The sequence below is a fragment of the Melospiza melodia genome, chromosome 12 (assembly GCF_035770615.1).
Source record: "Melospiza melodia melodia isolate bMelMel2 chromosome 12, bMelMel2.pri, whole genome shotgun sequence".
NCBI lineage: Eukaryota > Metazoa > Chordata > Aves > Passeriformes > Passerellidae > Melospiza > Melospiza melodia.
Window position 1 is genome coordinate 7,317,887 of NC_086205.1, and position 13,046 is coordinate 7,330,932.

Consider the following 13,046-nt stretch of genomic DNA (forward strand, 5'->3'; position numbering starts at 1 on the left):
GTAACAATCGATGAACCGGTGCGGGAAGGGATGTGGGACCCTTTGGGGGTGGGTCTCCTGGGGAGATTAACCGGGCAGCTGGTGGAAAGGCCGGTTCTGTCCCGCTCCTCCTCCCGCGGGGGTCTGGCCCCCTCCTGCGGGCGGCCGCGGCACCGGCGGGTCCCGGTAAGAGCAAGAGCAAGGGCCGAGGGGTCCCGGCAAGGGCCGGCGAGGTCCCCGGTAAGGGTCGCGGGTCCCGGTAAGGGCAAGGGCAGGCGGGAAGGGCAAGGGCCGTGGGGTCCCGATAAGGGCAAGGGCCCGGCGGGTCCCCGGTAAGGGTCGGTGGGGTCCCGATAAGGGCAAGGGCCCGGCGGGTCTCGGTAAGGGCTGGCGGGGTCCCGGTAAGGGCAAGGGCTGGTGGGGTTCCGGTAAGGGTCGCGGGTCCGCAGTAAGGGTAAGGGCCGGCGGCTCCCGGTAAGGGCCAGTGGGATCCCGGTAAGGGCAAAGACAAGGGCTGAGGGGTCCCGGTAAGGGCCGGCGGGTTCCGGTAAGGGCAAGGGCCGGCGGGGTCTCGGTAACGGCCGGCGGGTCCCCGGTAAGGTCCGGCAAGGGTACGGGCCAGCAGGGTCTCGGTGAGTTCCGGCAGCCCCGAGGCTCTCTCTGCCCGTGACAGCTGCTCCGGCCGCCGCCCCCGGCCCTCGCCGCCCCGCGGGGCCGCCCCCGGCCCGCCCCCGGCCGGCCCTACATAGCGGCGGGGCCGCCCCCGGTGCCGGCCCGCTCCGCCATGGCCCCGGCGCTGCCGCTCTGCGCGCTGGCCCTGGCCCTGCTGCCCGCCGCCGTGGCCGCGCAGGAGGCGGCCGGAGGTAAGCGGTGACCGCGGCCCCGCCGTGCGGCTGGAGGGCTCTCCGCGCACAGCACCCCAAAATCGCGGCTGGGCAGCGGCTTTGGAGCCCGGCTCTGTGGGTGTCCGGGCGGGAAGCAGGCCGGCAGCAGCGGGGCGGGTGGCCGCTGGTCAGGGGCTGTGGGCAGTGAGGGCAGGGAGGGATGGCCGTGTCCCTCGGGGACAGTTCCTCACGGTGTGTCCCTTCGAGGTGGGGAAAGTTGGGTGGGTGCTGCAAGTGGAGCTTTGCTCGCCGCTTTTCCGGCTTCCACTGGGACTTCCATAGCCGGGGGAGCTGTGGCTGCCCCATCCCTGGAAGTGTCCGAGGCCAGGTTGGACGGGGCTGGGAGCAGCCTGGGATAGTGGAAGGGTCCCTGCCCCTGGTGGGCTTAAAACCCTTCCTACCCAAACCATTCCATGATTCAGTGATGATAACAGCTCAGGTGAGAGAGCTGCTTACCTGTCCTGACCACGGGACAGCCAGGCTCCTGCTGATGGCCCTGTGGAGGGTGTGGGACAGTGGCTGGGCAGCCTCAGACCAGGAAGAAGATGGGTGTTGTCGGACATGGGTGGGTGTTGTTGGATATGGGTGGGTGTCCAGCTGCTCCTCCTTAGTGCCTGGGGATGGAGCAGAGCTCCCAGAGGTGCTGCTCCAGGTGGAGAAGAAGCTGTAGCAGAGGGTGGGGATGACTGCCTTCAGAGTGTCCTAAGAAGTCTGCCCCCTCTTCCAAGCCAGGAGCTGTTCTCCATTCACTTCACTCCTCCTGTAGCCAGCTGTCAAAAGCATGACCCAGGTGGCTTTAGCACAGCAAGAGCTGCTGTGGTGTCTCTGTCCCTGAGGAGTGCAGTGCTTCCTGTGCCATGCCATGGGAGCTGTCTGCTCACCTGGGATGGGACATTGGGACAAACCAAATCCTGAAGGGCTGTGCTGTCCTCAAAGCAGCCCATTCCCAAACAGCTGTAATTCGCTGCCTTTGACTTAATGACTTGGAGGATGATGGCCCAAGCTAGGGAGAGGGGATATCCTGGGGGAAAGCAAAGCCTATTTAAACCCACAAGTTCTACTTTTGCCCACCACTGGCCTCCTGTGCTGTGGGAGGGTGTTCTGTGACTCCTGGAGCAGCAGAGGCACCGCTGTGCTTCCCTATTTCTTCAACTGAGGCTGGAGAAGATGCAGCTTCAGAGTGTTTAAAACCTGCAATCTCAGCCTCTCTGGTGTGTAAACACCCTTATCTGAGCTATGTTAATCAATTGCCCAGTTGTTTGGAAGGCTATACAGAGCATGTGACTGCTGACAGTGGGTCATAGCTGAGGGTTCCTGCCAGCTGGAGGGAGAAAATCCAGCTTTGCTGATTGTGAGAGTGGAAAACAAGCACCTCTGGGATTGATTTTTTCCTGATTACGACACTGCAAAGCAATGATCCTTCAGCCAGCAGTGAGTGGTCAGGCAAATTGAGTTTTCCTTTTAAACCACTGTCAAACAGGCTGCTGCTTAGACTCTTGAGCAGGAGTCAGTTTTAAACGGCTCATTCTTGAGGGCTTGGCAAAGCACCCTTCCTGCAGATCTGGGGAAGCACACCAGTGAATTGCAGGTGAATATCTTGTAGGAAGACATTTTCCAGGAGCACTGCTGGGAGCTGTAGCTAAGCTCAGAATGGGGCCAGCTTGTCCTGTGTTCAGACTTTATCCATTCCCCTGCCCAGCTGGATGCCTTCACCCATGGTGGCTCTGATCCTGAGAGCCACCTGTGTCTGTAGAACTGAGGTCTGGAAAGAGGTGGGCTTGGAAACAGGTTCTGAACATGAGCACAGATTTTGGCTGCAGTGCTGCTCCCATTGCCTGGACTGTGTCCTGCTGGAGGAAGATTTGGATGAACTGGCTGGGGTAGGGCACAGCCCTCATGTGCAGCAGCAGGCCTCCTGCAGGATCTGGAGCTCTGTGTGCTCCTCTGCTTCTCCTGGTAGCAACTTCTGTGTCTGGGCTTGTTTGCTGGAGCTGCTCCATCATCTGGTGCCACAGGACTGTATCACCCACCCACTGCTTGCCCTCATCCTCACAGGGTCCCTCTGACAGACTCTAGCTGTGTCCCTTGGCTGCCCTACTGTCACAGCTGATGCTCAGGCTTTTGGGGAAATAAAACCCAAGAGAGGAACTCACAGTTTAGGGCTTTGTCAGCAGAGCAAGGCAGAACTTGCCTTGCATTTGGGCTTCCTACCATGACAGGGAGCACGTGCTGAAGCTGGTGGCTCTTGCAGCAGCTCCAGTGGTGGGCAGGAGCAGGCTTGGAGGAGCCCAGAGTTTTAAAGCACTGAAGCTCTTCAAAGTCCTGAGGTGTCTTTCTTGTTTTCCTTCCTGCAGATTGCCGCCAGTATACGAACAGGAGCTGTGAAGAATGCCTGAAAAATGTCACTGTGAGTAGCAGCAGTGAGACTGCCAACCTCTCACCACACCTGAAAAAGTTTCCTTCCTGGAAGCAGGGCTGGTCCCTTGTCCCAGACATGCTGCAAATTCCACCCACCTACGAGGGTGAGAGGGCAATCCCTCTCTGGTGCTCTGGAGAAAGGTTGCTAGAAACTGGGTGCGTTTTGTTGTGTGCTTTTAGATTAGAGTAATGGAATTGCTTCCTCATGGATGGGCTTGGAGAAAGGACTGAGTGGGCTGGGCTGGCTGGTCAAGTTCCCCTGCAGCAGCTGGGCTGTGGCACTGGGTGGGTGCAGGATGTGTACTGCTGTCCTGCCAGTCCCTGCTGCCTTATCACAGATATCAGCAAACTTGAACTTGAGTCAGATCTTGCAGCTGATGTGGCCAGAACCAGTTTGACCAAACCCTTCTGAATGCTGGGTTAGGGGTTGGTGCCACCAGGAGAGGAGCATGCAAAGCTCTGCAGATGGTCTGTAGTGGCTGGGTGTGAAGGTGTTCACAGGAGTCTTGATATGAGGGAAGAGACGAGGATCTGACTCCATGTTTCAGAAGGCTGATTTATTATTTTATGATATATATTATATTAAAATTATACTAAAAGAATAGAAGAAAGGATTTCATCAGAAGGCTGGCTAAGAATAGAAAAATAAAGAATGACAACAAAAGCTTGTGGCTCAGACTCTGTCTGAGCCAGCTGACTGTGATTGGCCATTAATTAGAAACAACCAACATGAGACCAATCACAGATCCACCTGTTGCATTCCACAGCAGCAGATAATCATTGTTTACATTTTGTTCCTGAGGCCTCTCATCTTCTCAGGAGGAAAAATCCTAAGGAAAAGATTTTTCATAGAAGATGTCTGTGACAGCTGGGCACATGCACACCTCTCCTGCTCATCAGCTTTGTGTGTGTGGAGTGCTTTATCTCAAAGATTTTCTTCTTATCCCAAAAACAAACATAAAGGATTTGTGTTATTAATGGTGGGGTTCTTAAGGCTGTCCTGGGCAGGGCCAGCAGTTGGCTTAATGATCCTTATGAGTCCTTTCCAGCTCAGGATAGTCTACAATTCTAAGGCAGGAAAAGGAGTCTCAGCATCTTTACTCTGCACTCCCCTCTCGCGGTGTGATCTGTGCTGACACAGCTCTTACTCCTGAGCACCCTGTGTCTGCTGGGTGATACCTGGTGAGCCAGCCTGTGCTGTGGCTGCCAAGCAAAGTGTGGGTCACTGGCAGTGCAGGAGTGACTCTGTGCTGCCTGCTGCCTGTCTCCTAGTGCCTGTGGTGTGCCAGCAGCAGGAGGTGCATGGAGTACCCTGTCAGGAGGATCCTCCCCCCGGCTGACCTGTGTGAGCTGCGCTCTGCTCGCTGGGGAGTCTGCTGGGGTAAGTGCCAGCCTGGCTGTGACTGTGGGAGTGCCTGCCTGCTGCTGTGGGAGGTTCCCCTGCCTCCCATCTCTCTGCCAGTGCAGCAGTGACAGGCTGAAGGCAGTCAAGGTTCTGCAAACTTGCTGGAGTGTGGGTGGGGAAGCAGAGTATGAGCAGTTCCTGCCTTCTGGCAAGTAGGACCCGTGAGGATTTAGCTGCTCCAAAATACATCCCTTCTGCTGTGGTGTGATGGAGGCTCCAGACATGGCTGGCGCCTGGGAGCAGCAGTGGAAGGTTCTCTGTGGGCCTGTGCAGCCCTTGCTGGTGTCTGAATCCCAGAAGATCTCTCCCCTGCAGCTGCCATGTCACTCTGTGCACCGCTGCTGGCTCTTCATGTGGCTACTGTCCCACGTGGGCTCCTGGAACCAGAGGTGTGGTGACTTCTCTGGGAACCTGTGTGTGCTTCTAGTGCTGAGTGTCCCACAGTCCTGCTCAGCTCTTACCCACCTGAGAAAAAACCTCCTCTAAAACCACCCCTGCATGTGCAGCTCTCCTCTGGGAGCTTTTTCTGGTGGACAGCTGCCTCTCCTCCCTCCTGCTCTGTTTTCTGAAGGATTTCTGGAGAATTTGGTGCCTTGTTTAGACCAAGCTTAGTGCATGTTCATGCTCAGACAGGAGCCAGCTTTTGGGGGCTGGAGCAGGAAGGAAACAAGCTGGGGGCTGGTTGCTCTCACCCACCCCCTTGATGAGGAGCCTGGAGCTGAATTGCTGTTGCCTGTCATCTCTTGTGCTCGAGGCTGAGCTCTCCTGTCTGCCCACAAGAGTTCACACTGCTCTTCTGCTTGTGGAGGAAGAATCTCCTCTTTGTGAGCCCTGTGGTATGCTTTTCTGAAACTTCTGTAAGACCTTGAAATACTAGTTTTGATGTGAGTAGCGTCACAAAAGGTTTCATTATAGAAGATCACATTCCTTGGCTTGCAGAACTTGCTATGAGGAGATTAGTCCCGTGGGAGATTAGCTCTTGTGTGATTCTGCATTTTTGGTGTGTGTGACTTAGCCTCTGTCATCAGCTGGAGGAGTGCCTGGTGCTCTGCACAGACCTCTCTGTGTGGGAAGGGGGGTGCTGAACCCCAGGCTCATCCTGAAACCCCAAAAGGGTTTCAGAAGCACTGAAACTGCTGCAGGCTTTGAAAACCACTTCAGTGGTGGAGTCAGCTCAGGCTGGAGTACCTAAAAGAGGATCTATTTAGAGCAGATAAAAGGAAGAAATCTCTTACAATGAGGGTGATGAGGCACTGGCACAGGCTGCCCAGAGAAATGGTGAATGCCCCATCCCTGGAAACATTCAAGGTCAGACTGTGAGCAGCCTGGTCTAGTGAAAGATGTCCCTGCCCATGGCAGAGAGTTGGACTGAATGACTTTCAAAAGTGCTCTGAGCAAGTTCAGGTGCACTGAGATTTCTGTAGCCTGGCTGCTGTGTACAAAGTGGCTCCTAAACAAATATTTCCACAGGCACAAGTCTCTGAACAGCCTGAACCATGCTTGGAATAAACTCCTCTTTGTTGTTGCCTGAAATCCTTGGCATCTAGAAGTGTCATTTTTGGCCGGTGTCTCTGCTGCCATTGCTGCAGGAGCTGAACAGGATGAGCAGGGGCCAGGGCTTGTGGCTGCTGCCTCACTGTGTTCCAGCAGGTTTTGTTGTGTGTGTGGGCAAGCAGAGCCCCCCAGCCCTGGGGAGACGTGGCAGTCAGTGCAGGAAGCAGGACTTGGCCCTCAGCTGCCTGAGCAGCACTGCTGCCCCCAAGCTGATAAATCTCAACAGATTTTATTTCAGTTTATCTCTTGCCCAAGGACTTCAGACACCTCTAAGTGCTCATCTCATCAGAGATGACTTCTGAGGCTGGCTCCCATGGACAGCAATTCCACCCTGTCAGAGATCCTTCCTTAACCCTGAAGCCTTCAGTTGTTGGGTGTTTTCCCTTGATGGTTACTTTTTACCTGGTTTAGTGATTAAGATAGTTTTGCTCCTGTTTCTGCCAGAGGAGTTTGACCTGAGTGCATTTGTCCTTGCCTTTCTTCACAGCCAGTAACTGAGCACTCCTGTCAGCAGGGACATGTGCTCAGCTGGTGTTTATTTGTGGGTACCAACACTTGCTATATCTACATTGGTATATCTACATTGTTATCTACAGCTAACAATGTCCATTTGCTTTCCCAGGTGGTTGCATATCTCCAGCCCAGTGACTGAAGCTGCTGGTGACAGTAGCTGTATGTTCAAGAGAAAATGGCTGTGATAAGAGGAAATGGCCTCGAGTTGCACCAGGGGAGGTTTAGGTTGGATAGTAAGGAAAAGATTCTTTACTCAGAGGGTGATCAGACAGTGGAACAGGCTGCCCAGGGCAGTGGTAGAGCCACCATCCCTGGAAGGATTCAAAAAACACAGAGCTGTTGCACTTGGGGACATGGTTTACTGGAAGACCTGGCAATGCTGGGGGAACAGTTGAACTTGATGATCTTTGAGTGCTTTCCCAACATTAATGATCCTGTGATCCTATATTGTCACCCCAGGCAGCTGTGTCTGTGTGTGCTAAACATGTTTTTGTCAAATCCTTCAGTGAACTTTGAAGCCCTGATCATTGCCATGTCCGTGGTGGGAGGAACGCTTCTGATCATGTTGGGGGTCTGTTGCTGCTGCTGCTGTTGCAAGAAAAAGAGCAAAAAGCAAGTATTGGAGGGGGTCCTCTGACTGTGGGGCAGCTCAGATGCAGCCATGTGCTGCTGCAGAACTGAGTGCTGAGAGCACTAAAGGGCTTTTTTGTCTCCCAGGCCAGACAAGGATGACGAGAGAGCAGCCAGGGAGCGGGAGAAGCGGCGGGTGCGGCAGGAGGAGAGGTGAGTTTGTACCACAGGCCCTGAGGCTGCAGGATGATTTGGCTTCTGTCTGTGCCATCAAACATGATGCCAGGAGGCACATGGGGCTCAACACATGCAGTCAGTGGCTGCTTCAGCCCTAGCTCACACACAAGGAATGTCATGACATTAGGAATGTCATGCTGGGGTGACTCGTGGATGTAGCATCACAAGTATTGTGTATGCAGCTCCCAAAGGGCTGCTGACATGTGGGCTCTGGTGGTCCCTAGAGCCTCCCTGAGGTGGGAGGCTGAGCAAACCTGCCAGCCTGGAGCTCCCTTGCTTGGGAATAAGCAAGCTCTGGCTCTTTTTGTTCCCTTTTGTACCAGCAATTACTGACTCATGGCTTTTCTGTTTGCCTCTCGCAGGAGAGCAGAGATGAAATCACGGCATGATGAAATCCGGAGGAAATATGGTACAGTGCTGGCATGAGTGATTCAAACTAAGCTTTAGATGAGGCAGCCTCTGTAACTGTGCTCCTTGCCATGGTCACAGCTGTAACTGAGACCTGGCCAGCAGGGAAAACATGGTCCCTGCTTCTCTTGGCTCAGAATAAGTGTAGAGATGCTGGGCTCATGGTGTGTGAGCCCACACAGGGCTAATTTCCCTGGGCGGGGAAGAGGAAGTGTATAATGTTCCCCAGAATGTGTCCTTCGTGTGGGAGAAGCTGATGGAGCTTGACTGGAGGGGAGAAGCAGAAGCTGGCAGACACAGCAGCATCATGATGCTGTTACCCTTCAGGCACAGCCCTCCAGTAGCCCTGTGGTGAGCCAGCAGCCTGGGCTGTGGGGCCAGGTAGGAATCAGAATGCCCAGAGCTGCAGGAGCACAGAGCAGGCACCAATCCCACCCCAATCCCTCTGGTCCTCTGTGCCAGCAGTGGTGTCTCAGTCCCCTGGGGATGGGAGTGCACAGCCTCCCTCCTGGGGCTGGCCTGTCCCTCAGGTGAGTCCCAAGGACCTGGGCCAGGGGAACATCAGCTTGGAAGGAAGCAGGGAACAGCCAGTTGCTCTGTGCATGGGACAGCCTGCCCACTGGGACTGCCAGGGGCTTTGCCAGTGTCTGCCTGTGGGGCAGTTGGGCTCATGCATGCTGCACTTGGTGGTCTCTGGCTTTGGGGAGGCTGTAGGGAAAACTAGAGATCTTTTCTCTGCCTGCAGCTGCTGCCTGCTGCAGGTCCAGGTTAGGCAGGAGATCCCAGGGCCTCTGGATGGGCAGGCTCCTTTGGGGAAGAAAGAGCAGGCAAAGCTGTGCCTGAAGGAGCTCTTGGATGGGAAGCATCTTCCTATGGAAGAGCTGTGTTCTGGGCCTGTCTTGCCATGCCAAGGTTGTCTGGCTGCAGCCTGACCCCAGAGTTTGCAGTCTTGTCCTTTGTGACTGTTCTTCAGAAGTGTTGAGCTGGGAAAGCAGCAAACAGCATGGCATGTGGCTTGTTGGTAGCCCAGATTCCAGCCCCATACCCTGCCTTGCTGCTTCCCAGTCTCAATGCAGGAGCAGGGAAACAAGTCTAAGAACAGTTCTAATTTAATTTGGGAGTCTGCTTGTAAGTCCAGTCTGACAGAAGGGGTGTGCAGAGGGAGCACTCTGGAAGATCAGGCAGGCTGCTTTACCTGGACTGTACATGGACTGCCTGGGAGAGGAGCTTGCCATCAGGTCAATCTTCTCAATAGATGTCTCCTCTTGTAGAGAAAGAGAGTGAAACAGTGCTGACTGTGGGCACTGCTCAATTAAGAGCAGGCGTTTTGGGAGAACTGCAGCTGGGAGGCTTGAGGAGGCTTAAATGACAAAGAGTTGCTTCCCAGGACTGGTTTTCTTGCTGGCTGTGACCACTGTGGGAGCTGCTGTCTGAACAAATGTCTCCTCTCTTCTAGGCCTGTTCAAGGAAGAGAACCCTTATGCAAAATTTGAGAATTAGCATCTCCAGACACACCCACCCACCCTGGTGAACAGTGCCTTCTGCAGAGCCAAAAGTCTCCAGCTTCTCCCCACCACCATGGTGCCACTTCAACTGCCACAGAAGATGACCCAAATCCTTGGTGACACCATTGTCCCCACTCCAGGTGCTCGGTCTGGTCAGGGCTTTGCTCTTGCCCTGCTGGTGCAAGAAGCCATGGTGGCAATACTGGAGGATGGAGCATTTCTTCTCACTCACCCCAGGGTGGTTGTGGTGTCCAAAGCAATGCACAGAACAGTCCTTGTCCCAGCCAAGGGCAAAAGCAATGTCACACCTCCCTCACTCACTCCTGCCTCACCAAGAACACTTCATGCACACAGAGCTAGGCTCTTCTGCTCTGCTCCTTTTTTTTTTTTTTCTTCTAGTATATGCAAAAGCCAGCAAGAGTTTTCTGACATAAGGGTCAGCAGGAGGCTTTGGCTGTCACTCCAGGTGCCTGCACTTATCCCAGCACATTAGCAGTCCTCTCAAAGAGCACAAGTTTCTGGTGATCTGGTGCTTCCAGGAGGAAGGGCCTTATGTGCACCTTCTCACTTGCAACTAATCTGGGGAAATGCCCCACCTTTCCTACCTCTCTGTGCCTTTCTAGAAAGGTGGTCTTGGGCTCAATGGCCACATCTGTTAGCAATACCGTAAGTTTCAAGTGCATTTACAATTTGCTGACTGTATATTAAACTGATTCAATTACTGTTCTGGTCTGAAAGAGTTTAATTCTGCTTCCACAGCAGGCACAGGTTGGGAGTAGTGGCAGATGGAGTTGTCACTGTTATGTGGCTCTGACTCATTGGGGGTAGCTGGGGGAGGCAGAAGCAAGGCTGCCTCGGGCTCTTGCTGGGCTTGAAAGGAGGAGTCAGTTCCCAGAGATGTTCAGGTGTTAGGAAGAGCTGGGGATGGAAGCAAGGCTGCTCTCTGAGGAAGGAGCTGGGTGTTCTGGCAAGAGTTTGGCCTTTTGTCCCTGGGATCTCTAGGAGAGAGCCCCTGTGTACGTGGGGGGCCTGGGGGCTCAGCCTGCAGCCCCAGCAGTGCAAGGGAGCTGGGCTGGGGAGGAGGATGGAGCTGCTGCTCTGGAGCTGCCCAGGGCTGCCCATGCAGCACCCACAGCCCCGTGTGAGGCTGGGCAGGATGGGAGAGTCTGGGCTGGGGAAAGCTGTCCGTGGCCTCCTGCCTGGGGGGGACTGCCATGGGCTGGGGTAAAACTCTCCCTGTGCAGGGCTGGGCTTGTGGAGCTCAGCAGAGCTGCTCCAGCTGAGCTGGGAGCTGAAGGAGCCCTGGCCGGGATCAAACTCTCCCTCTGAATGTTTGGGGAGCTCAGCAGAGCTGCTCCAGCTGAGCTGGGAGCTGAAGGAGCCCTGGCTGGGATCAAACTCTCCCTGTGCAGGGCTGGAATTGTGGAGCTCAGCAGAGCTGCTCCAGCTGAGCTGGGAGCTGAAGGAGCCCTGGCTGGGATCAAACTCTCCCTCTGAATGTTTGGGGAGCTCAGCAGAGCTGCTCCAGCTGAGCTGGGAGCTGAAGGGCCGGGAGCCCTGGCTGATGCCAGCACACCCAAGGACAGGACTTGTGAATGACTTTTGATCCAGACTGTCCCTGGCTATGCCAGAAGAGGCTTGGGTGGGAGGAACAAAGGGACTGGCCCTGCCAGGCTCTCTGCTGGCTGCTCTCCCACCCTGTGTCCGGGCAGGGGCTGCGCTCGGTGCTGCCCGGCAGGAGCCAGGAGTGGGAGGTGGGAGGTGATGATCCAAAGAGATCCCTGTTTGGCTGGAATCCCCCTGGGCATGGAGGATGAACTGTGGAGCCCAGTAAAGAGAAGGGAAAGTGCTGACAGGGGTCCTGGTTGTGCTGGACCAAAGGGCCCGTGGTGCCTCTGCCAACCAAAGGTACAGGGAAAGCTGTGGGGGCTTTGTTTGAGAGGCACCAACACCCAGGGACAGCTGGTGCTAAAGCCCTTTGAGCTGCCTTTCCCCTGCACCAGGCTCCTGTCCCCCTCCTGCCCTGGGACTGGGACCAGTAAATTCATTTTGTGTTCCCTGAGGGCTCCCACTGGCCCTGCTCCCAGCACTAAGGGGTGATGTCTCCAAACCTATCAGGGATGGGGGACCCCTGCAAGCCAGTTCCTCTTCCTGAAACCCCACTTGTGACTGGCTCTGTCCTCCTCTGCTGAGCCAGGGCAGCAGAGAGACCTGCTGGGAGCCAGGATGGATGGTGGATGGAATGTGGCCATGTCCTGGGGACAAGCAGAGGCCTTGCCATGCTGCTAGGGCAGCACCCAGTGTCCCTGGACAGAGGCATTGTGTCCTCTGTTCTCATCCTGGGCTCCAGCATCCTCCTTCCAGGGGCTGCCTCCCATAGCCTGGCATGGAGCTACCCCTGATGTTTCTAATTCCTCCTGTGGAAGGTTGCTGTGGGCAGGGATCATGTGGCTGAGGCACTGAAAAGCTGGTGAACCCTTAGGCTTGGCTGGGCCATGGTGGGGAGGTGAAGCTGTGTCCTTGGGTGGCCAAGGTGCCACTCAGGTCTGGGAGTGTAACTGAGAGTGGAGCCTGGCAGCTAAAAGGATATTTCATGAGGATTAACTGGTCCTTTGCAAGGCTGCCATGATGGAAATCTGTCCTGAGTGGGATGGGGAAGCAGATGGTGATGGGGACACCGCAGCTGAGGAGTGGGACAGTGCCCCACCACCTGCAGTGGGTACCAGGAGGATGCACAAGGGAACTTGGAAAGAAGGGGTTAATGACATCTAATGGGGAGCTTGGCTTTGAGCCCAAGGAGAGTTCTACAGCCCTGCACATAAAGCCACAAAAAGGTGGCACTAGGCCAATTCCAGCCATGTGATAGGAAAGGTGGGACAAACAGCCAACACTCTGGGAGGTGAAACCCCAGGGACAAGACTGAGCTGTGAGCACAGGCTGCCCAGCTGCAGGTGGATAACTGTGCTGGGGTGGCCTGCTGTCATCACAGTCTCTTCCATTCCATCCACAGCAGGGCTATGGTGGCAGCAGACCACTCAGGTCAAATTCCTCTGCTAGAAACAGGGCCCTGGAGGTGCCTGGTGCTGGAGAGCCTCTGCCAAACAACCCCAGTCTCTTTGCAAAGGGCACCAAATGATTCCAAGAGGTGGTGTCAGTGTGTAGTGCTACAATGGTATTTTCAGGAAAATACCAGGTATATTTCAGGAAAAGTGGTGGAAGAGGCAAAAGATTCAAGAGATCCTATGCTGTATTCCAGAGCTGCTGTATTTGAAGGGGAAAATGCTCACTGGGGCTGATAAATGATCCGCCAGATATTTCTCATGAGTTTGGAGAAAGCAGGAGGCTTGGGGGAGGCAGAACTTTGCAAATAAGCTCTGCCCTGCGAGGAAGTGATTTTAACTGCTGATACTCGTTTTTATTTTGAGGGTGTTGATCAGCAGCATGAAGCTGAGATAGAGGCTGATCATCTTCATCAGTGTAGCCCAGGCATCAGTACTGGGACCGCTCCTCTTCCTTCTTGATAGTGGCCTGAATAACGGGGCCCAGGGCACCCTCAGCAACTTTGCTGGCTTT

General features: G+C 55.0%; 1 protein-coding gene across 1 annotated transcript; it reads left to right on the forward strand.

The window, feature by feature from the left end:
• Nucleotides 1-763: 763 nt before the first annotated feature.
• On the forward strand, nt 764-10,196 carry PTTG1IP (PTTG1 interacting protein). Its single transcript, XM_063166611.1, has 7 exons — nt 764-842; nt 3,218-3,270; nt 4,554-4,662; nt 7,260-7,365; nt 7,471-7,536; nt 7,923-7,969; nt 9,425-10,196. Exons 1-7 carry the CDS (start codon nt 764-766, stop codon nt 9,466-9,468), a joined length of 504 nt encoding a protein of 167 aa, XP_063022681.1. The 3' UTR covers nt 9,469-10,196.
• Nucleotides 10,197-13,046: the final 2,850 nt, after the last annotated feature.

What these genes read in the sequence shown, in the direction of transcription:
- PTTG1IP (XM_063166611.1), top strand. Translation starts at nt 764, where the DNA reads ATGGCCCCGGCGCTGCCGCTCTGCGCGCTGGCCCTGGCCCTGCTGCCC. An exon ending in CGCGCAGGAGGCGGCCGGAG is followed by an intron (nt 843 to 3,217) that starts GTAAGCGGTGAC and finishes TCCTTCCTGCAG; the next exon opens with ATTGCCGCCAGTATACGAAC. An exon ending in TGAAATCCGGAGGAAATATG is followed by an intron (nt 7,970 to 9,424) that starts GTACAGTGCTGG and finishes CCTCTCTTCTAG; the next exon opens with GCCTGTTCAAGGAAGAGAAC.